Genomic DNA, 24,305 nt, shown 5'->3' with positions numbered 1-24,305 from the left:
ATAATAATAAATATGTGAGATAACATTAAGTGGTCTTGCTATGCAAGAACACTTAATAACTAGAAAAGCTACAATTTCTGGGGAAATTGTGTGAAGTGTTCTTGCCTCCATCAGTAGTCTACAACTAGAGTGGGCGGAGTAACTGTTAGTATTTATTTATATAGCACATTTAATTGCAATGTTGTTGCCCAAAGTGCTTCACAGTTACATTAAAACATACAGTTATAAAAAATTAGCAGGTGTAAAAGGCTTTGTCTATGACATCACTTGCTGCTGCAGCCTTGCACAGGTCAGAGTATTTTGGCGGTTGCCATCTTCAAACGGTCGTATTTTAAAAACTATAAATCCTATAGTGAAGAGCTTTATATTGTGAGAATCACAAGACCCAGACCTACATTTTGATGTATAGTATGTCTCTGAGATATTAACAATGAAGGCACAGTCGCAGTTTAGAAATTGCCCTTCAAATGTGAGCTTTGCAGAGTGGAGTTTCAATGAATGTCAATGGAAGGCGTGAGTTGCAAACAAATGGTCATATTGTGAAAACTATCAGGACTATGGCTTAGCTGTGGACATTTTTAGTGGCAGCAGGGATAGCTGAACGTTTTGATATAAGATTTGTGTAGGTGGGCCTGAAAATGAGGGAGTGGTGGCAGTTTAGAAATCATGTCCTGATTTTTCAGCTTTTGACAGCTCCCACTCTAGCTTTGCCATTCATTCCTATGGGACAAATCTCGCCAGAAGAACGACGATATTCCGTGAACCATTCGGCGAAACGTTCCACAAAGTAATAGCAATCCGATCGGGAACAATCTGCACGTTTTGGTATATTTTTGTCTATGTAGTGTAAAAACTGTGGGAGGAGTTAGGGTGGCAAATTTGGCTATAATAAGAATAATAAGAATAATAATAATAATATATATGTGAGATAACATTAAGTGGTCTTGCTATGCAAGAACACTTAATAATAATAATAATAATAATAATATATATGTGAGATAACATTAAGTGGTCTTGCTATGCAAGAACACTTAATAACAAATATCTAAAATGTATGCATTGTCATGTTGTTATGTGCAAATCAGTACATGCTATATATAGCAAATAACCACTACATGTTATACATAATATATATATAAATCACAGTGCCACTGAAATATTGAACAGATATACTAACATCATATAATACAGCAATAGTGATTCATGTCAATGGCAGCAGTGATTTTTAGACTTAAAATCCCTTTTTATGTGTAAAATTTATGGATCAGGTAAACGTTTTACTCACACAATTTATGTAGTTTTATGTTTGGTCATAGTCAGAGGAATAGATAGAAGCAAAGAAACATACATTTATTAGTACACATTTCTAACATAACATCACTTTGTTAGATTTATATATTGTGCCCTTACATGCATGATTGCTTTGATGTGATAAAACACAGCGAGGAACAAAATCTTTACCATTAAGGAATAAAAAATAGTTTTCTATATCTTTTAATGTAAATCTATGGATTTATGGAACCCAGAGTTTAATTTCCATACAGGTACCATAAGGCTGAGATTGGATCTTTTCATCCTCAAAATCTTCCATAAAGCATACATTCCATCAAAAAGAAAATACTGCATTTTTATTTTTTTTACCCCTCCTAGATATTGCATATTTTCAATATACTACATACATTTAAATATATTACATACATTTAAATTGCTTTAGTTTTGTTTAAAATTATGACATAGTTCAAAAAGAGCCAAATGTCTGCTATAATATATCATTTAACAAGCTGAGAGCTGGTGACCCATAAATTATTATTATGATTATTATTATTGGTATTCACATAAATAAATATATAAGAGACGTGTATATATATGGTAAAGTAGTGATACAAAGTTAAATGAAAGACAGAAATGGATGAGCATTATGTTACTGGTGCTGATTTATAGTTTGAGGAAAATGCATCTTGCGACATCAGCAATGAGCGCTATGGAAAACAGCTGATTAGAGCAGACTGCTGGCATAGAAAACCTTTAAAGGAACACTAAGGTGTTAGGCAGGTCTTGACAAATTAGAGGACAGCACCTTATTCATCACCTCCAGGCAGTATAAAGAAGGGAGTGGGAACCTAAATCCCACAACGCTGGAAGATTGAGCCTCACACTATAGGCTCCTGCTTTGTGAGTTTATTTCCACATACTTCCCTGATATTCATAGGAGATTTAGACAATATTGCACCATTATGTGTCTTTTTTTGTTTCATCTCTAGGTTACTTTAAATTCACTTTAAACAAGAAGATACTCCACCTTATATTGTATGTATATTCTGTTGGTTGTGAGGGCGAAGGGTACTCACTAAAGGTGTATGAGAATTTCTTGGTTTATTTGAGCATATGTGTGTTCCACTGGTAATACTGTACTTCTTTTGATTTCATAGAGAGATATGCCTGGGACATAGCTATACTTCTATATTTGGGGATAGGTATCGGAAGGGCTAAATGAAAATATAAAGGGGTTTAAAATGCCAGTACTTTTATAATTCTGCTCTACAACATAATATTTATAATGATGCAAAGTTTTCATGCTGCTTACCATAAACATTGTTTAATCTGAAAAATAATTAGAGAATAACATTTTGAACTAGAAAAGCTACAATTTCTGGGGAAATTGTGAAGTGTTCTTGCCTCCACCAGTAGTCTACAACTGGAGTGGGCGGAGTAACTGTTATTATTTATTTATATAGCACATTTAATTGCAATGTTGTTGCCCAAAGTGCTTCACAGTTACATTAAAACATACAGTTATAAAAAATTAGCAGGTGTAAAAGGTTTTGTCTATGACATCACTTGCTGCTGCAGCCTTGCACAGGTCAGAGTATTTTGGCGGTTGCCATCTTCAAACGGTCGTATTTTAAAAACTATAAATCCTACAGTGAAGAGCTTTATATTGTGAGAATCACAAGGCCCAGACCTACATTTTGATGTATAGTATGTCTCTGAGATATTAACAAGGAAGGCACAGTCGCAGTTTAGAAATTGCCCTTCAAATGTGAGCTTTGCAGAGTGGCGTTTCAATGAATGTCAATGGACTGCGTGAGTTGCAAACAAATGGTCATATTGTGAAAACAATCAGGACTATGGCTTAGCCGTGGACATTTTTAGTGGCAGCAGGGATAGCTGAACGTTTTGATATAAGATTTGTGTAGGTGGGCTTGAAAATGAGGGAGTAGTGGCAGTTTAGAAATCATGTCCTGATTTTTCAGCTTTTGCCAGCTCCCACTCTAGCTTTGCCATTCATTCCTATGGGACAAATTTCGCCACAAGAATGACGATATTCCGAGAACCATTCAGCGAAACATTCCACAAAGTAATAGCAACGCGATCGGGAACAATCTGCACGTTTTGGTAAATTTTTGTCTATGTAGTGTAAAAACTGTGGGAGGAGTTAGGGTGGCAAATTTGGCTATAATAAGAATAATAATAACTAGAAAAGCTACAATTTCTGGGGAAATTGTGTGAAGTGTTCTTGCCTCCATCAGTAGTCTACAACTAGAGTGGGCGGAGTAACTGTTAGTATTTATTTATATAGCACATTTAATTGCAATGTTGTTGCCCAAAGTGCTTCACAGTTACATTAAAACATACAGTTATAAAAAATTAGCAGGTGTAAAAGGCTTTGTCTATGACATCACTTGCTGCTGCAGCCTTGCACAGGTCAGAGTATTTTGGCGGTTGCCATCTTCAAACGGTCGTATTTTAAAAACTATAAATCCTACAGTGAAGAGCTTTATATTGTGAGAATCACAAGACCCAGACCTACATTTTGATGCATAGTATGTCTCTGAGATATTAACAATGAAGGCACAGTCGCAGTTTAGAAATTGCCCTTCAAATGTGAGCTTTGCAGAGTGGAGTTTCAATGAATGTCAATGGAAGGCGTGAGTTGCAAACAAATGGTCATATTGTGAAAACTATCAGGACTATGGCTTAGCTGTGGACATTTTTAGTGGCAGCAGGGATAGCTGAACGTTTTGATATAAGATTTGTGTAGGTGGGCCTGAAAATGAGGGAGTGGTGGCAGTTTAGAAATCATGTCCTGATTTTTCAGCTTTTGACAGCTCCCACTCTAGCTTTGCCATTCATTCCTATGGGACAAATTTCGCCAGAAGAACGACGATATTCCGTGAACCATTCGGTGAAACGTTCCACAAAGTAATAGCAATCCGATCGGGAACAATCTGCACGTTTTGGTAAATTTTCGGCTATGTAGTGTAAAAACTGTGGGAGGAGTTAGGGTGGCAAATTTGGCTATAATAAGAATAATAATAATAACTAGAAAAGCTACAATTTCTGGGGAAATTGTGTGAAGTGTTCTTGCCTCCATCAGTAGTCTACAACTAGAGTGGGCGGAGTAACTGTTAGTATTTATTTATATAGCACATTTAATTGCAATGTTGTTGCCCAAAGTGCTTCACAGTTACATTAAAACATACAGTTATAAAAAATTAGCAGGTGTAAAAGGTTTTGTCTATGACATCACTTGCTGCTGCAGCCTTGCACAGGTCAGAGTATTTTGGCGGTTGCCATCTTCAAACGGTCGTATTTTAAAAACTATAAATCCTACAGTGAAGAGCTTTATATTGTGAGAATCACAAGGCCCAGACCTACATTTTGATGTATAGTATGTCTCTGAGATATTAACAAGGAAGGCACAGTCGCAGTTTAGAAATTGCCCTTCAAATGTGAGCTTTGCAGAGTGGCGTTTCAATGAATGTCAATGGACTGCGTGAGTTGCAAACAAATGGTCATATTGTGAAAACAATCAGGACTATGGCTTAGCCGTGGACATTTTTAGTGGCAGCAGGGATAGCTGAACGTTTTGATATAAGATTTGTGTAGGTGGGCTTGAAAATGAGGGAGTAGTGGCAGTTTAGAAATCATGTCCTGATTTTTCAGCTTTTGCCAGCTCCCACTCTAGCTTTGCCATTCATTCCTATGGGACAAATTTCGCCACAAGAATGACGATATTCCGAGAACCATTCAGCGAAACATTCCACAAAGTAATAGCAACGCAATCGGGAACAATCTGCACGTTTTGGTAAATTTTTGTCTATGTAGTGTAAAAACTGTGGGAGGAGTTAGGGTGGCAAATTTGGCTATAATAAGAATAATAATAATAATAATAAATATGTGAGATAACATTAAGTGGTCTTGCTATGCAAGAACACTTAATAACTAGAAAAGCTACAATTTCTGGGGAAATTGTGTGAAGTGTTCTTGCCTCCATCAGTAGTCTACAACTAGAGTGGGCGGAGTAACTGTTAGTATTTATTTATATAGCACATTTAATTGCAATGTTGTTGCCCAAAGTGCTTCACAGTTACATTAAAACATACAGTTATAAAAAATTAGCAGGTGTAAAAGGCTTTGTCTATGACATCACTTGCTGCTGCAGCCTTGCACAGGTCAGAGTATTTTGGCGGTTGCCATCTTCAAACGGTCGTATTTTAAAAACTATAAATCCTATAGTGAAGAGCTTTATATTGTGAGAATCACAAGACCCAGACCTACATTTTGATGTATAGTATGTCTCTGAGATATTAACAATGAAGGCACAGTCGCAGTTTAGAAATTGCCCTTCAAATGTGAGCTTTGCAGAGTGGAGTTTCAATGAATGTCAATGGAAGGCGTGAGTTGCAAACAAATGGTCATATTGTGAAAACTATCAGGACTATGGCTTAGCTGTGGACATTTTTAGTGGCAGCAGGGATAGCTGAACGTTTTGATATAAGATTTGTGTAGGTGGGCCTGAAAATGAGGGAGTGGTGGCAGTTTAGAAATCATGTCCTGATTTTTCAGCTTTTGACAGCTCCCACTCTAGCTTTGCCATTCATTCCTATGGGACAAATCTCGCCAGAAGAACGACGATATTCCGTGAACCATTCGGCGAAACGTTCCACAAAGTAATAGCAATCCGATCGGGAACAATCTGCACGTTTTGGTATATTTTTGTCTATGTAGTGTAAAAACTGTGGGAGGAGTTAGGGTGGCAAATTTGGCTATAATAAGAATAATAAGAATAATAATAATAATATATATGTGAGATAACATTAAGTGGTCTTGCTATGCAAGAACACTTAATAATAATAATAATAATAATAATATATATGTGAGATAACATTAAGTGGTCTTGCTATGCAAGAACACTTAATAACAAATATCTAAAATGTATGCATTGTCATGTTGTTATGTGCAAATCAGTACATGCTATATATAGCAAATAACCACTACATGTTATACATAATATATATATAAATCACAGTGCCACTGAAATATTGAACAGATATACTAACATCATATAATACAGCAATAGTGATTCATGTCAATGGCAGCAGTGATTTTTAGACTTAAAATCCCTTTTTATGTGTAAAATTTATGGATCAGGTAAACGTTTTACTCACACAATTTATGTAGTTTTATGTTTGGTCATAGTCAGAGGAATAGATAGAAGCAAAGAAACATACATTTATTAGTACACATTTCTAACATAACATCACTTTGTTAGATTTATATATTGTGCCCTTACATGCATGATTGCTTTGATGTGATAAAACACAGCGAGGAACAAAATCTTTACCATTAAGGAATAAAAAATAGTTTTCTATATCTTTTAATGTAAATCTATGGATTTATGGAACCCAGAGTTTAATTTCCATACAGGTACCATAAGGCTGAGATTGGATCTTTTCATCCTCAAAATCTTCCATAAAGCATACATTCCATCAAAAAGAAAATACTGCATTTTTATTTTTTTTACCCCTCCTAGATATTGCATATTTTCAATATACTACATACATTTAAATATATTACATACATTTAAATTGCTTTAGTTTTGTTTAAAATTATGACATAGTTCAAAAAGAGCCAAATGTCTGCTATAATATATCATTTAACAAGCTGAGAGCTGGTGACCCATAAATTATTATTATGATTATTATTATTGGTATTCACATAAATAAATATATAAGAGACGTGTATATATATGGTAAAGTAGTGATACAAAGTTAAATGAAAGACAGAAATGGATGAGCATTATGTTACTGGTGCTGATTTATAGTTTGAGGAAAATGCATCTTGCGACATCAGCAATGAGCGCTATGGAAAACAGCTGATTAGAGCAGACTGCTGGCATAGAAAACCTTTAAAGGAACACTAAGGTGTTAGGCAGGTCTTGACAAATTAGAGGACAGCACCTTATTCATCACCTCCAGGCAGTATAAAGAAGGGAGTGGGAACCTAAATCCCACAACGCTGGAAGATTGAGCCTCACACTATAGGCTCCTGCTTTGTGAGTTTATTTCCACATACTTCCCTGATATTCATAGGAGATTTAGACAATATTGCACCATTATGTGTCTTTTTTTGTTTCATCTCTAGGTTACTTTAAATTCACTTTAAACAAGAAGATACTCCACCTTATATTGTATGTATATTCTGTTGGTTGTGAGGGCGAAGGGTACTCACTAAAGGTGTATGAGAATTTCTTGGTTTATTTGAGCATATGTGTGTTCCACTGGTAATACTGTACTTCTTTTGATTTCATAGAGAGATATGCCTGGGACATAGCTATACTTCTATATTTGGGGATAGGTATCGGAAGGGCTAAATGAAAATATAAAGGGGTTTAAAATGCCAGTACTTTTATAATTCTGCTCTACAACATAATATTTATAATGATGCAAAGTTTTCATGCTGCTTACCATAAACATTGTTTAATCTGAAAAATAATTAGAGAATAACATTTTGAACTAGAAAAGCTACAATTTCTGGGGAAATTGTGAAGTGTTCTTGCCTCCACCAGTAGTCTACAACTGGAGTGGGCGGAGTAACTGTTATTATTTATTTATATAGCACATTTAATTGCAATGTTGTTGCCCAAAGTGCTTCACAGTTACATTAAAACATACAGTTATAAAAAATTAGCAGGTGTAAAAGGTTTTGTCTATGACATCACTTGCTGCTGCAGCCTTGCACAGGTCAGAGTATTTTGGCGGTTGCCATCTTCAAACGGTCGTATTTTAAAAACTATAAATCCTACAGTGAAGAGCTTTATATTGTGAGAATCACAAGGCCCAGACCTACATTTTGATGTATAGTATGTCTCTGAGATATTAACAAGGAAGGCACAGTCGCAGTTTAGAAATTGCCCTTCAAATGTGAGCTTTGCAGAGTGGCGTTTCAATGAATGTCAATGGACTGCGTGAGTTGCAAACAAATGGTCATATTGTGAAAACAATCAGGACTATGGCTTAGCCGTGGACATTTTTAGTGGCAGCAGGGATAGCTGAACGTTTTGATATAAGATTTGTGTAGGTGGGCTTGAAAATGAGGGAGTAGTGGCAGTTTAGAAATCATGTCCTGATTTTTCAGCTTTTGCCAGCTCCCACTCTAGCTTTGCCATTCATTCCTATGGGACAAATTTCGCCACAAGAATGACGATATTCCGAGAACCATTCAGCGAAACATTCCACAAAGTAATAGCAACGCGATCGGGAACAATCTGCACGTTTTGGTAAATTTTTGTCTATGTAGTGTAAAAACTGTGGGAGGAGTTAGGGTGGCAAATTTGGCTATAATAAGAATAATAATAACTAGAAAAGCTACAATTTCTGGGGAAATTGTGTGAAGTGTTCTTGCCTCCATCAGTAGTCTACAACTAGAGTGGGCGGAGTAACTGTTAGTATTTATTTATATAGCACATTTAATTGCAATGTTGTTGCCCAAAGTGCTTCACAGTTACATTAAAACATACAGTTATAAAAAATTAGCAGGTGTAAAAGGCTTTGTCTATGACATCACTTGCTGCTGCAGCCTTGCACAGGTCAGAGTATTTTGGCGGTTGCCATCTTCAAACGGTCGTATTTTAAAAACTATAAATCCTACAGTGAAGAGCTTTATATTGTGAGAATCACAAGACCCAGACCTACATTTTGATGCATAGTATGTCTCTGAGATATTAACAATGAAGGCACAGTCGCAGTTTAGAAATTGCCCTTCAAATGTGAGCTTTGCAGAGTGGAGTTTCAATGAATGTCAATGGAAGGCGTGAGTTGCAAACAAATGGTCATATTGTGAAAACTATCAGGACTATGGCTTAGCTGTGGACATTTTTAGTGGCAGCAGGGATAGCTGAACGTTTTGATATAAGATTTGTGTAGGTGGGCCTGAAAATGAGGGAGTGGTGGCAGTTTAGAAATCATGTCCTGATTTTTCAGCTTTTGACAGCTCCCACTCTAGCTTTGCCATTCATTCCTATGGGACAAATTTCGCCAGAAGAACGACGATATTCCGTGAACCATTCGGTGAAACGTTCCACAAAGTAATAGCAATCCGATCGGGAACAATCTGCACGTTTTGGTAAATTTTCGGCTATGTAGTGTAAAAACTGTGGGAGGAGTTAGGGTGGCAAATTTGGCTATAATAAGAATAATAATAATAACTAGAAAAGCTACAATTTCTGGGGAAATTGTGTGAAGTGTTCTTGCCTCCATCAGTAGTCTACAACTAGAGTGGGCGGAGTAACTGTTAGTATTTATTTATATAGCACATTTAATTGCAATGTTGTTGCCCAAAGTGCTTCACAGTTACATTAAAACATACAGTTATAAAAAATTAGCAGGTGTAAAAGGTTTTGTCTATGACATCACTTGCTGCTGCAGCCTTGCACAGGTCAGAGTATTTTGGCGGTTGCCATCTTCAAACGGTCGTATTTTAAAAACTATAAATCCTACAGTGAAGAGCTTTATATTGTGAGAATCACAAGGCCCAGACCTACATTTTGATGTATAGTATGTCTCTGAGATATTAACAAGGAAGGCACAGTCGCAGTTTAGAAATTGCCCTTCAAATGTGAGCTTTGCAGAGTGGCGTTTCAATGAATGTCAATGGACTGCGTGAGTTGCAAACAAATGGTCATATTGTGAAAACAATCAGGACTATGGCTTAGCCGTGGACATTTTTAGTGGCAGCAGGGATAGCTGAACGTTTTGATATAAGATTTGTGTAGGTGGGCTTGAAAATGAGGGAGTAGTGGCAGTTTAGAAATCATGTCCTGATTTTTCAGCTTTTGCCAGCTCCCACTCTAGCTTTGCCATTCATTCCTATGGGACAAATTTCGCCACAAGAATGACGATATTCCGAGAACCATTCAGCGAAACATTCCACAAAGTAATAGCAACGCAATCGGGAACAATCTGCACGTTTTGGTAAATTTTTGTCTATGTAGTGTAAAAACTGTGGGAGGAGTTAGGGTGGCAAATTTGGCTATAATAAGAATAATAATAATAATAATAAATATGTGAGATAACATTAAGTGGTCTTGCTATGCAAGAACACTTAATAACTAGAAAAGCTACAATTTCTGGGGAAATTGTGTGAAGTGTTCTTGCCTCCATCAGTAGTCTACAACTAGAGTGGGCGGAGTAACTGTTAGTATTTATTTATATAGCACATTTAATTGCAATGTTGTTGCCCAAAGTGCTTCACAGTTACATTAAAACATACAGTTATAAAAAATTAGCAGGTGTAAAAGGCTTTGTCTATGACATCACTTGCTGCTGCAGCCTTGCACAGGTCAGAGTATTTTGGCGGTTGCCATCTTCAAACGGTCGTATTTTAAAAACTATAAATCCTATAGTGAAGAGCTTTATATTGTGAGAATCACAAGACCCAGACCTACATTTTGATGTATAGTATGTCTCTGAGATATTAACAATGAAGGCACAGTCGCAGTTTAGAAATTGCCCTTCAAATGTGAGCTTTGCAGAGTGGAGTTTCAATGAATGTCAATGGAAGGCGTGAGTTGCAAACAAATGGTCATATTGTGAAAACTATCAGGACTATGGCTTAGCTGTGGACATTTTTAGTGGCAGCAGGGATAGCTGAACGTTTTGATATAAGATTTGTGTAGGTGGGCCTGAAAATGAGGGAGTGGTGGCAGTTTAGAAATCATGTCCTGATTTTTCAGCTTTTGACAGCTCCCACTCTAGCTTTGCCATTCATTCCTATGGGACAAATCTCGCCAGAAGAACGACGATATTCCGTGAACCATTCGGCGAAACGTTCCACAAAGTAATAGCAATCCGATCGGGAACAATCTGCACGTTTTGGTATATTTTTGTCTATGTAGTGTAAAAACTGTGGGAGGAGTTAGGGTGGCAAATTTGGCTATAATAAGAATAATAAGAATAATAATAATAATATATATGTGAGATAACATTAAGTGGTCTTGCTATGCAAGAACACTTAATAATAATAATAATAATAATAATATATATGTGAGATAACATTAAGTGGTCTTGCTATGCAAGAACACTTAATAACAAATATCTAAAATGTATGCATTGTCATGTTGTTATGTGCAAATCAGTACATGCTATATATAGCAAATAACCACTACATGTTATACATAATATATATATAAATCACAGTGCCACTGAAATATTGAACAGATATACTAACATCATATAATACAGCAATAGTGATTCATGTCAATGGCAGCAGTGATTTTTAGACTTAAAATCCCTTTTTATGTGTAAAATTTATGGATCAGGTAAACGTTTTACTCACACAATTTATGTAGTTTTATGTTTGGTCATAGTCAGAGGAATAGATAGAAGCAAAGAAACATACATTTATTAGTACACATTTCTAACATAACATCACTTTGTTAGATTTATATATTGTGCCCTTACATGCATGATTGCTTTGATGTGATAAAACACAGCGAGGAACAAAATCTTTACCATTAAGGAATAAAAAATAGTTTTCTATATCTTTTAATGTAAATCTATGGATTTATGGAACCCAGAGTTTAATTTCCATACAGGTACCATAAGGCTGAGATTGGATCTTTTCATCCTCAAAATCTTCCATAAAGCATACATTCCATCAAAAAGAAAATACTGCATTTTTATTTTTTTTACCCCTCCTAGATATTGCATATTTTCAATATACTACATACATTTAAATATATTACATACATTTAAATTGCTTTAGTTTTGTTTAAAATTATGACATAGTTCAAAAAGAGCCAAATGTCTGCTATAATATATCATTTAACAAGCTGAGAGCTGGTGACCCATAAATTATTATTATGATTATTATTATTGGTATTCACATAAATAAATATATAAGAGACGTGTATATATATGGTAAAGTAGTGATACAAAGTTAAATGAAAGACAGAAATGGATGAGCATTATGTTACTGGTGCTGATTTATAGTTTGAGGAAAATGCATCTTGCGACATCAGCAATGAGCGCTATGGAAAACAGCTGATTAGAGCAGACTGCTGGCATAGAAAACCTTTAAAGGAACACTAAGGTGTTAGGCAGGTCTTGACAAATTACTTGGAATCTAGGAGCCATCTTAAAAAGTTAGTAGACAGTTTTTTTTAAAAACAAAGCCTAATTTTCAATGAAAAAAATATAATTCTTAAAGGGACACTGTAGTCACCAGTACCATTACAGCTTAATGTAGTGGTGTCTATATCCTGTATCTGCAAGCTTTTCAATGTAAACAAGACATTGCTACCTAAAACACTTTTAGTGACAGTCACTCAGACAGCCAACTAGACGTGATTCCTAGTTGCTCTGCATGGAGGTGCTGAATGTTCCCTATAGAGAGGCACTGTGATTCAATGCATCTCTATAAGGAAATTATGATTCACACATGCGCAATAGCCTCCCAATGCTTTGCTATGGAAAAGCATTGGCATGGCTTAGATCATCAAGATTAGAGATGAAGCCAGCCACGACAGGGCCTGTGAAAAAGGGCGAGTAAACACACCTGTCCTATGCAATCGGATGGGGGCCAATCACCTAAACAGACACTAGCCGACAGAAACACATACTCACACTCATTGACTGACAGAAAGACACAAACACTCACTCCCTGATTTGACACACACGTACTCACTGACAGACACACACTCACATTCACTGACAGACACACACACTGATACCTGACACACGCACACATTTTCTCAGACGCTCACATTATTTTTTAATATTATTTCAATTTATGTCCAACCAGCCTCTCTATCTTTGGGAGAGCTGAAGCGCTGTTTGACCAGAGTGATATCCCAGGTCATATCCCGGCCTTCGGCATCACTGCAGGGTAAGCGAGGGAGCAGAGCAAGGAGAGCAGGAAGATAACATCTCCCTCCCTGCCCATATTCACCCACAGTGGCCTGCCTTTATGCTCCCCTCCTTGATGACTGCATTCTCCGTCAGCGGGCCGCCTCCATGCTCCCTTGTCAGGCCTCAGCGGGCTATCTCCCTGACAAATAGTAACAGGCTTATTCACTAAAAGGATACTCCAGACCCCTACAGCACTTTAGCTTGCTGAAACGCTGTATCAGGGTTATTCGCTAAAGTTAGAATTCAAGGTGAATTCAGAAAAAAAAATTCACATTTTAGGTGAGTATAGCCAAACAGGAAAAATCAGTCAGTTATGCTTTCTATTCAGCTGCTCTGGCTTTAGATTTGAAATTCACTTATAATTCTCACTTTAGTAATAACCCTGTAAGTGCAAACAGTGAATCATATTTAAAAGTATACATTTCAATAGAAATGTGCACTTTTATTAAATAACTTTGTTACACTCCTTGGCTGTGAGTCAGACAACCGGTCCTGTTATTTCCTGGTTTGGTTAGCTCAGTAGAGCTGCAATAGGTCAGCAATTGCCCAGAGCACCTGACTTGCAAAGACTTGTCACTGAGCTGCATTGCAAAGTCTGTGATTGGACAGCTACAAAAAGTCTGGGCAGGGTTAGAAGGGGAGGGCTTGCTAAGGCAGTAGAAAAGAGATCTGCAGCTTTTGTCAGCTGTTTTTAGGTATACTCACAAAGAAAAAAATGCATAATTAAATACATGCATTTTAATTTGGGGTTTCTATTACATATATATTTCTATTAAATATTGATTTAGTTTTTTTTGTATTTGGGCAGTGTAGTGTCCCTTTACAATTGAATTTACCTTTAATTCCCTGCAAGTCTCACTTTAATGAATAACTCTGTAAATTTTATTATTGCCAAGTCTGAACACACAGGAGCAATAATGGCTCAGTAACAAAATAGTAAGCCACACAAGCTCAAACAACTGGAGGAGTAATCCTTTAATGGTGTTGAGAATAATAAAGCTATGCTTGCTGCTACAGTCACAATCAGGTTACCAACTTCCTCTGAAAGCAATATGCACAAAAGAACTGTTCATTGGGAACTCATGTAAATGAATTTCTATAGTCAATTAGGCTACAGCACATTATGACATTATAAACAATACTTCTAACTCTAAGAATTTGGAGATCAGCACTTGTATTTTGACACGGCAATCCCTTTTTTTGCATTTAGAGGTCCATATAGAAATGGATTGTCAAAATTGGTGTGAACCTATTCAATCAACCTACCTAATGTTTTTGTGGCAATATCCAGCAAAGTCCTAACACTCAGTGAAAAACGTTCGCAGGGCAGAGACAACTCGGGAATAATGTCCATGAGTCTATAATTAGATGTTCAGTATTTGGTAACCGATGATCTTCATAAAGGTCATAGAAGATTTTAATCTACAAGTATTTACTTAAACATGTAGCTTGCAATCACAATAACAAATATTATAAGTCACTTCAGAAAACAAATTTGTAAAAAGAATAGTATACATAGCCCTATGGTCAGGAGGCTTAGTTTCTACAAAGCTTAGTTTACTTTTCTAAAAAGTAGATATGGAATGACTGTTACATGTTAAAGCATAACAGAAAGCATGCCACTTATCCGTTAAATCTGAAAAATTGCTGTGAGAGTTTAACTGTTCGCACTTATCCTTGAACACTTCACATAATCTCTTAAGTGCTGAAATCACTATATTGTGCATGGCACTCTCTATTTTTAACTGTTATTTGAAAGGTTAAAGTAGCAGTAAACCACATTTCTTTCTCCAGGGATGAAAGAATTTATGATTTGCTTCACTGGACCTGTTGGCATTCGGTGCCCAGAATAAAGGATTTAAAAAAAAAAAAAAAAAACACTCTTGAAGTAGTATTTTAGGGCTTCATATACAAAAGCTGTCCTTAGCCTTAGTGTGTTACCTGTGACATCACTGGTTCACTCAATGAACAGTGATCACCGGGTGTACCATTGTTCATAAGCATGTGCATCGCATTGGGAGTTCTCTTGAAAGTGCTCCCAATGCTGTTCTGATAACGGATGTTTTCATGCTTGTCCACAGTATGGAAGCCTCCCAGATGTACAATGAAAGGAGCTTAATTTGTTTCCAAGAATCCTGAAATTATAGAAGTAAATCATGATTCAAATATTCTTAACAAAACATGTTTTGTGTGGTTGGTTAAAGGTTCAGGTTACTACATTGCAAGTGGTGAAGGCTAATATAGAAGAGGACCTATTGGTGAATAAGCTGATGGTCATAGTTCACAAGTCTATGGGAAAGCTTGATTAAAGGACCACTCTAGTCACCCAGACCACTTCAGCTTAATGAAGTGGTCTGGGTGCCAGGTCCAGCTAGGGTTAACCCATTTTTTTTATAAACATAACAGTTTCAGAGAAACTGCTATGTTTATAAATGGGTAATCCAGCCTCCAAATCCTCTAGTGGCTGTGTCACTGACAGCCGCTAGAGGCGCTTGCGTGATTCTCACTGTGAAAATCACAGTGAGAGCACGCAAGCGTCCATAGGAAAGCATTGATAATGCTTTCCTATGAGACCGGCTGAATGCGCGCGCAGCTCTTGCCGCACGTGCACATTCAGCCGAATGGGAGGATCGGAGGCGGAGAGGAGGAGGAGAGCTCCCCGCCCGGCGCTGGAATAAAGGTAAGTTTTAACCCTTTCCTCATCCCAGAGCCCGGCGGGAGGGGGGCCCTGAGGGTGGGGGCACCCTCAGGGCACTATAGTGCCAGGAAAACGAGTATGTTTTCCTGGCACTATAGTGGTCCTTTAAGTGCAGTTCAGTTGCCTTGGAGCATTATACTACTTAAAGTGAAATTCTGAGTTCCAGTGTTGGATCTTGCAAGGGGGTCACTATTGTCTCTTTTGTGGTTTCCTTCATTTTCCTTTAATATCTAGCACAGTCATTACTCAGGCCTCTCAAGGACATTTCCATTTACAACACTGTCTATTTGTACCAATTTCTATCTGAATTGCAAAATGTAGGATGAAATAGGGAAGTTATGACTATAAATAAGTTAAGAGAAATTTCAAAATCAGTTATTTTAGCCTCAAATGTGTAATCTGGATAATACTTTGCTACAATTCAAGTCTAGTGAATAAACCTAATTTACTAGTATATTATTCTCCCATCCCAGTTTTCTACCCTCAATGAGTGAAGGTATTTGCTCTGGGCCAGATTCCCTTCAGAGACACCTAGGCTACTGCCTCTGGGCAGCAGGTGGTTGGTGGTTGGCCTCAATGTCAGCCTATCAGAACCATGGGTCACTGGGAACTTTCCCGATAGACTGTGGTATTGTCGGGTCCGCAACAGTGATACAGTCAGCTTAAGATTACTTGCACCTGTGTTCGTCTGGAACAGTGGCTTACCAAACTGGTGTCTTTCTCAATAAAGTTAATTTATTTCTCCTCACATTAATTGTTGCACTGGCAAGTGTGGAGAAGCTTTCATTCCTAAGGACAGCTCATCTCTTCTCCACCACTTGCTGTCCACAATAAAAGCATATAGAAATTAGCCACATAATGTTCTCTAAAACACACAGGGGAAGAAAGAATGGAGGACCCCCACAGGCATTCAAAAAACAAACAGTTTAACTTTATTAGAGTCATTAAGACAAAATTCACTGCAAAACAAAGTGGGCTTTAATACCTTTAGGACGGCATGGAACACTCTGCAGTTTTGTTGTGAACAGGGTTAAATCTCGCTCACACCAGGGACCCACAGGTGTACCCTGGAAGTTCGCCTTTCATGAAAACAGCCAGTAGATGGCTATCTATTGTTTTAACTAGGAAAACCATCTTGTGATATCAGAATTTATTTTAGCACAGGGTTTCATTGGGGCTACTGTTAATGGTGTGGTTAGAGTAGAATTAAGGTTAGATTTAGGGGTATGATTAGAGCTAGATTTAGTGTTAGGGTAAGGTTATCTATAGGGTTACAGTTAGCGTTAGACAAAGGTAAGGGATAATGCTAGTTTTCAGTTAATGTTGTTTTAAGGTTAAGGATAGCGTAGGTTTAAGTCTAAGGGTAAGTTTAGGGTACATATACTGGTAGAGTTAGTTTAAAAATTGGGTAAGGGGTATGGTTGGTTTAGCATTAGTGTGGGAGTGTGTATAAGCTCAAAGTTAACTACCAAACATTCATTTAGATCCAAGACATATCAGGCATTTAACAATCAGAACTGGTATATGAATCTATTTTGAGTTCTTATTTATTTAATTGCACTAGATGTGTATAAATTATTATGAGTGGAAATATGAAAAAAATGTGAAACAAATCACCCCAAAAACTATTAATAATATATATATATATATATATATATATATATATATATATATATATATATATATATATGAGGGCCCGTAGCAGCCTCCTGTGTGTGATTAGAGTACAAACTGTGCTGTAAAAATTTAAACTTTTTTTTTATTAGAGGCTGTGTATTGTATTGTTCATAGCTCAATGACATCACATCAAGAAAGGACACTGTGAGGAGGTGAGTATCTCGGACAGACTAGACAAAGAAAGTGGAGTTTAACTAAAGTTACGCCATTTCATGTTTTGCCAACTCAATAATTATACATAACAAAACGTCCCAACTTTTCCTAATTTCTAACTTCATAAAAAGAAAGAAAAACGTGAATATATAGATCAAATAATAATAAAAAAGGGGTTAAGGTGACAAAGCCACTTTAAAAAATGCTTAGCCAATGTTTGCATTCCTTATTCCATTTTAAAAGATTTTCACTCAGTCAGTTATACACTAAGCACACAACTGCAAACAGTCTCAGTAGTAAAAAGTTTAAATAAGAAAGTAAATGTGTTCTTTATTTAATTAACTTTGGGTCCATCCCCTCATTTAACCAGACGACGCCCATCATTATGGCCCGTGTACTCCAAGTGAGGAGTTAATTAACAGAGCTGATAGGATCTCTTTTCTGCTGGGCTCTGAAATATAATTGTAATGGGACGCCTCGATAACCTGACCGGTTGCTCCCGCTAGTCCCCTTCCTTCAGCCGATCAGGAACTCTTACATGGTTAGGGGACTTAGCTCTATGTGCTCTCAGGCGGAGACGACACTCAGCCCTGGAAGCTCTTAATCCTTACTATGACTTTCCCCCATTGCATCCCCTGCAAGCTGGAACAGCAGACTTCCTTCCCTTCAATAACAGGACAACACACAGATTTGGAGGTTAAAATATTGTGAAAAAAACAACTTTTTTTAAAAACAGGTTTCTTTTATGCAGGGGGTCTCCATTCAACACAATACACTTCCCTTAGTCCCAGGCAGGAGGGGGCTGGGTTACAGATAGCCATCTCACCCTGGGAGATACCAACAGTACACAGGGATACACATGAAAACACATTACATTCGGGGGGGGGGGGTACACATTGAGGTTCGGTGCTCCGGGTCCCATCTGGGATTCCTGCAAAAAGCTGGGCGATCGGATGTACAGAGCCCGAGATATCAGCGTTGAAAGTCTGGGGCTCGAGGCTCTGTACTTCCCTGAAATAAGTTCCATGGTGTTGCTTGGTTTAGTCCAGCGAATAAACCAAGCAACAACCAATCAGCTGAAAGGGCGCAAACCAAATCGCGCCAGTCAGTATTCAGGGAAGGAAAGGAGTTTCCTATCCGAAGAAAGGGTGCAGAACTCGGCTGCACCAATCAGTGCTTGGGGAGGAGAGGGGTTTCACTGCCCAATCAGAAGAAAGGACGTGAAACCCGGTTGCACCAATAGGTGCTCGGGAAGGAGGGGGGGTTTCACCGCCCAATCAGGAGAAGGGGAGCAAAACCCCATTTGAACGGGCACTGCTTCTCTGATTGGTCATCTGCGCTACGCAGCGACCAAACAACGCTCTCTCACGCCGACCAACCAGGAGATTGTCTCGAACCCAATTTGAATGGGCGCACCTACTCCCATTGGTCGGCACGGACTTCCTCTGCAGCTGTGAGACCGACTCACAGTTCCAGAGATACCCTGCTGGCACATGTCTCTCTCTCTCTCCAGTGGATATGCCCACACAGAGCGCTTTCCTGGGCAGCCATGAGCCTAGCCTCAGCTCCCAGGTGGGGTGGTAGAAAGTGTTGAGAGTGTTGCAAGAAAAATGTTAATATCTACCAAGGAAAGACTGGTTACTATCCTACACCCCATTCCCTCACCTATGCACAGCATTGGAAGGGAATACGGATTCTATAGAGTAAGGAATACAAAGCTGTAAAATTTACACTATACTTCTCTCTGGATCCCCTCCCTCACACCCCCCCTCACCTCCCGGCTCAGAAAGGGTCAATAAACCCTTTCTGTACTAACCTGATTGCAGCGTTGAGCTCCCTTAGCACTGGGTCAATAGTCTGTGTCCTTGGACGTCTTCAGACAGGGGGTCGGGGACAAATGCGCACATGCAGCGAGTGCCGTGAGCACATTAGGCCCTCCCTGTAGAAAAGCATTACTGCAATGCTTTCCTATGGAGATTTAACTTATGCTGGATGTCCTCATGCAGAGCGTTAGGCCGTCCATCGTCAGTTAGGCAAGCAAAAGTCACCTAGCAAGCAGGAAGTGCCTCTAGTGGCTGTCTGATTGACAGTCACTGAAGGAAGTCCTAGTACCGCAATGCAATTATTGCAGTTTCACTAGAATTGCAATGATTTATATTGATGATTTATATTGCAAGACTAAGGGGGACTGGGACATTGCACCCAGACCACTTCAATGAGATGTCTGGGTGCCTATAGTGTCCATTTACACAGTATTCCTATTAACCAAGAGGAAGCTAACTCCCACAATCTTGTATGACAGAAGTTTTTCCATATCTGCACAATAATCCCTACACCTCCATAAAATCCATACCTCCATAAAGTCCATCATTGAAATGTTTTCACAGACTTATGACAACACAATGGGCTGGATTCTCTTAACAGTGCTTACTAATAATAGCAATTCCTCCATTGACATCTATGTGAAAATTACAATTCAGTATAAGTAAACCCTTCCTCTGCAAAGAGAATCCAATCCCTAGTCTGCCCCATGTTAAGGCAGTGTTTGTGGAATTCTGTGGATGGGCTCAGTTGAGCACCAATTCAGATCTCATTCAAGTTGATCAATGAGTAATTTTGCCCCAGCAAAAAATCTAAGAATTGCCAAGAATTGCTTTGAATATTTAGCAAACTAAAAAACGATCATGATCATTAGTGATGTCCCGAACAGTTCGCCGGGAACCGTTCGCTGGCGAACATAGCGTGTTTGCGGTCGCGAACACTAGCGATGTTCGGTCCGCCCCCTATTCGTCATGGAGGTGGGAGGGTCTGGGAGGGAGGGTCTGCTGCTGATTGGCTGGAATGTGTCTGCTGACTGTGAGGTACAGGGTCAATGTTTACTCAATGATGACGAATAGGGGGCGGACCGAACATTGCGCGTTTTCGCGACTGCGAACACGCTATGTTCGCTGGCGAACGGTTCCTGGCGAACTGTTCGGGACATCACTAATGGTCATTAGTCAATGTTTAGCAGGATTTTAAATAGCACTGCAACTTTGATATAACATTTGCATTATTTATTACAACCTTTCTTGCTTCAACACTGCCATTTAAAAGGTTTATTATTTATAATCCAAACCATACCATGGCTGGAATATCAATAAACAGAATAAATGTAACCTTTAGAAAGGTGAATCTTCAGAAACAACCATAGGTGGTTGCAGACATTCTTTCTGCAATGCAATGATCAACGCTGTACAATTAAGTGATTTTAGTATGTTAATAATCCTGGAGTCAAGTCAATAGAAGATTAGGTAAACTGGATAAAACCAGTTAAAATTAAGTCAGTTATACAATATTTAGTCCGAATGCTCTTGTTCGAATTGTGCAAAACCGTTCAGTAGTGTAGAGGGGAATTTGTACTGTAAAATCTGGACATTGTTCACAATATTTTAAAAAGTAGTTCTACCCACCCCCCACTGAAAACCAATAGTAACTGCAGCACTGAGTCCTAACCGAAGAACAGATATTTGAACTCAATCAAATAAATGGCAAATTCAATTTATTTGATCAACCATTAAAATAAAAAAGGGCTAAATAGTTAACAAATTGGGTCACAGAGAGAGACTCTTATATGTTTCGGGCCGATAAAGAAAGAGCCTTGTCGGCATGAAACGCGTTAGCACCTCTGTTTCTTTGTGTCCCCTTTTGTGCACTGCTTGACTTTTTTTTTTTTTTTTAATTGTTGTTTGGGAGGAATAAACTGATTTTGCAATTTATTCGATCCAGTCTGGATTGTTGGTCAGCATCCGGTGCTGCAGTTACTATTAATTTAAAATTATGGACCATACAGCAGAAAAGAAAGCATAACTACCTTTGGGAATATTTTTCCAAATTGTCTGTTTTGAATTCCTTACAATTTCTCTCAAAAGTAGAACTTGATGGACTTTTTTCCTTCAATTATATTACTTTGTTATGCATAGCCTTTAACTTTTCAAGAGTACCACTGCAACAAAACTTTGCAAACAATAATATGCAATATGCAGAAAAAAAATACACAAACATTAAATTTATACCCCTTTCATAATAACAAAGCTGATTATTTTTCCACTGGTGATTACAATTTTTAGGAAGTTCTATGCCATTGTATTTAATATGTCTCTACAATCCTCATACTTGGTTCTACTGCTTTGTAATTTAATATATGTTTGTTCTTTTCTGATACAAGTTCCATTATGTAATGTTGTGAAAGGCCACATGATTCAACAGAATGTCTCAGTTTTGAAAGGGCATTAGGAATATCTTTAACAGAAAAGAGACACAATTACAATCTGTCTGATTTGAGGCACATATATATTGTAAAGTGCTGCCAAATTTGTTGACGCTTTATAAATATTAATAATAATAATAATAATAATAATAATAATAATAATAATAATAATAATAATATAAAAAAAGAATAAGAACGTAAACTATAAACAGTATACTAATTTTGTCAAATTTGTCAAAAACAGCTGTATTGAAAAATTATTCAACTTGGCTAAACCCCAAACTTTGGTATTTGGCATACATTTGCAAATTCAAAATCACCATTTAAACTTGCAATCATTTACTGTCAATAAATACGCAAATTGTTGTTGTTTTTTGTCATCCAGCACCATTATGTTATGTCACCAAACATAACACAAATCATATTTATTGTTGTTTGTTTTTCAAACAGCATATAGTATTATAGGTTTGTAAGTATTTTCAGTATACCAAAAAACAATACATTTACATGAATTTAAAGCAGAATTCTAAATAAAATCTTTGGTAGAATTTCTATAAACCTAAAATGCAAAAAGAAAGGAAAAATATAGGATTATTTTTTTTTTTAACATTCTTGGGAGTGGCTATTATAGTACTCAATGAGTGATCTACTTAAAGTAATGGTGGCTTCTTGTTTTAATTTCCAATCAGTAAGCATTTATCACAATGCATACAAAATGAGCAGCTGTGTCAGAAAGTGACCCCAGAACAAACATTTAACTGACAATCACACTTTTGAGTTTATGGCATTTATAGCCTCAGATTCCCTCATAAGATGAATGAATAAAGTTTGCATGTAGCCATATGAAGTCAATGAGTAAGGACTTGATTAGATATACCGGGTAGTTCCGCATGTGATGCAATTTACCAGAATCATCTACACAGAGTCCGAAAACCAGCCCAAGTCATAGGCAGAGTTCGAGTAACTATAACCAAGCTACATTTATTAAACGCTGTTTATTTCTCCTAAACTAAGAGAATGTATCTACAGCAATGCCAATAGCCTTGAAATTCTGGCAATGGATTACATGAGCAATGTAAATAAATAAACGTGAGCAGTATTTCACCCTATAACCATCATGTAATGCATTGAGATAAAGCACTGACATCCAGCTTTTATTCTAAACAACAAAGAAACTAAACCCAGGTCTGAGGAACTCAATTCCTGTCTGTGAAAACTATATAACTAGCAGTTCATTTATAACTGTGCAAGCATAGAGATAGACAGACAGATACAGAGAGATAGATAGATAGATAGATAGATACAGAGAGAAATATAGATAGATAAATGGATGGATAGATATTTGTAGTGCTACTTATTTTACCCCAATATCCTTTCCCATGCAGTACATCACTATTTTGGATTTAACCAATGCCCCTGAGTGTTCCATTATAGAATGATGCTCTATTCCACTAATAATGACAGGTTACCACTCAGCATGTTACAACATGTATCTCCCATGTCCTAGTGGGAGCAGACCAGCCAGGACAAGCCCCCCCCCATGTCACCAAGAGCTTTAGCAAGGTGTTTCGGGCAGCCTGTGCCATGTGGCACACACACTGAGTGCTGTACCTGCTCTGCCAATGGGCTCGCTGTACCCTCTCTCGTTTGGCCAGCTTTCCCGTCTGCCCCGCCGGACAGCTCCCCGGTGCCCTCCTCAGCTGCACTATCCGCACCGCCGCTCTCCGCCTTCTCCTCCTGCTTGCCGTCTGCTCGCTCTCCGTGCTCGGCTTCCTCCTCTTCCTCCCCCCCGGAGTCCGTCTCCCAGGTGGAATCGCAGTCCTCAACTGTGGTGGGCTCCTTGAAGCTGACCCCGTTGAGGAGGTTGCCCATTGGCACGGCTCTTGCTGCGGGTGTCAGTGGCAGGGAGCTGTGGGCTGGCCAGGCTGGGCTCTGGGCTGCTAGCAATGCAGCTGCCTGGGCTCAGGGACGGGGACTCTCATGTCACACTGCAGTGGCAGCTGAGCCCCAGGCTGCAGATTGGCCTCCAGAGTGCTGATGGTGCTGAGCTTGCCTGGGAGAGTGTAGTGAGGTAATCCCCTCCTCTATTAATCACACACTGATGAGAGGAGGGGCTTTAAGCCTTGACTGGGGATTTACACTGGAAATTCTAATCAAGATAGAGAAGTAGTACTCCCCACCCTTCTTTTTTCTTGCAACAGTTGTATTTGCATTGTTTTACAGTGTTCCGTTTTTAATTTAGTTTTGTTTCTTCTAACATGTACTTATCTGCACGTCCTGCTGCTAACAAGGCAGAAACATATTATTGTTCTAAAAATAATAAGAATATGTTTTA

At 38.1% G+C, this 24,305-nt stretch overlaps 1 protein-coding gene across 2 annotated transcripts in view; it reads right to left on the bottom strand.

The window, feature by feature from the left end:
- The window catches only part of OGFRL1 (opioid growth factor receptor like 1), a 71,774-nt gene extending 47,738 nt beyond the window's left edge, over positions 1-24,036 (bottom strand). For both annotated transcript variants that reach the window (XM_063441132.1, XM_063441133.1), the window contains exon 1: positions 23,582-24,036. In XM_063441132.1, coding sequence (XP_063297202.1) covers positions 23,582-23,842 — 261 coding nt within the window. In that variant the 5' untranslated portion in view covers positions 23,843-24,036. The remainder of the gene's footprint in view (positions 1-23,581) is intronic.
- Between the last annotated feature and the right edge of the window lie 269 nt (positions 24,037-24,305).

Source organism: Pelobates fuscus, chromosome 2 (genome assembly GCF_036172605.1).
Source record: "Pelobates fuscus isolate aPelFus1 chromosome 2, aPelFus1.pri, whole genome shotgun sequence".
Lineage (NCBI taxonomy): Eukaryota > Metazoa > Chordata > Amphibia > Anura > Pelobatidae > Pelobates > Pelobates fuscus.
The sequence above is the reverse complement of the archived record's forward strand: the minus strand, read 5'-3'. Positions and strand labels throughout refer to the sequence as shown.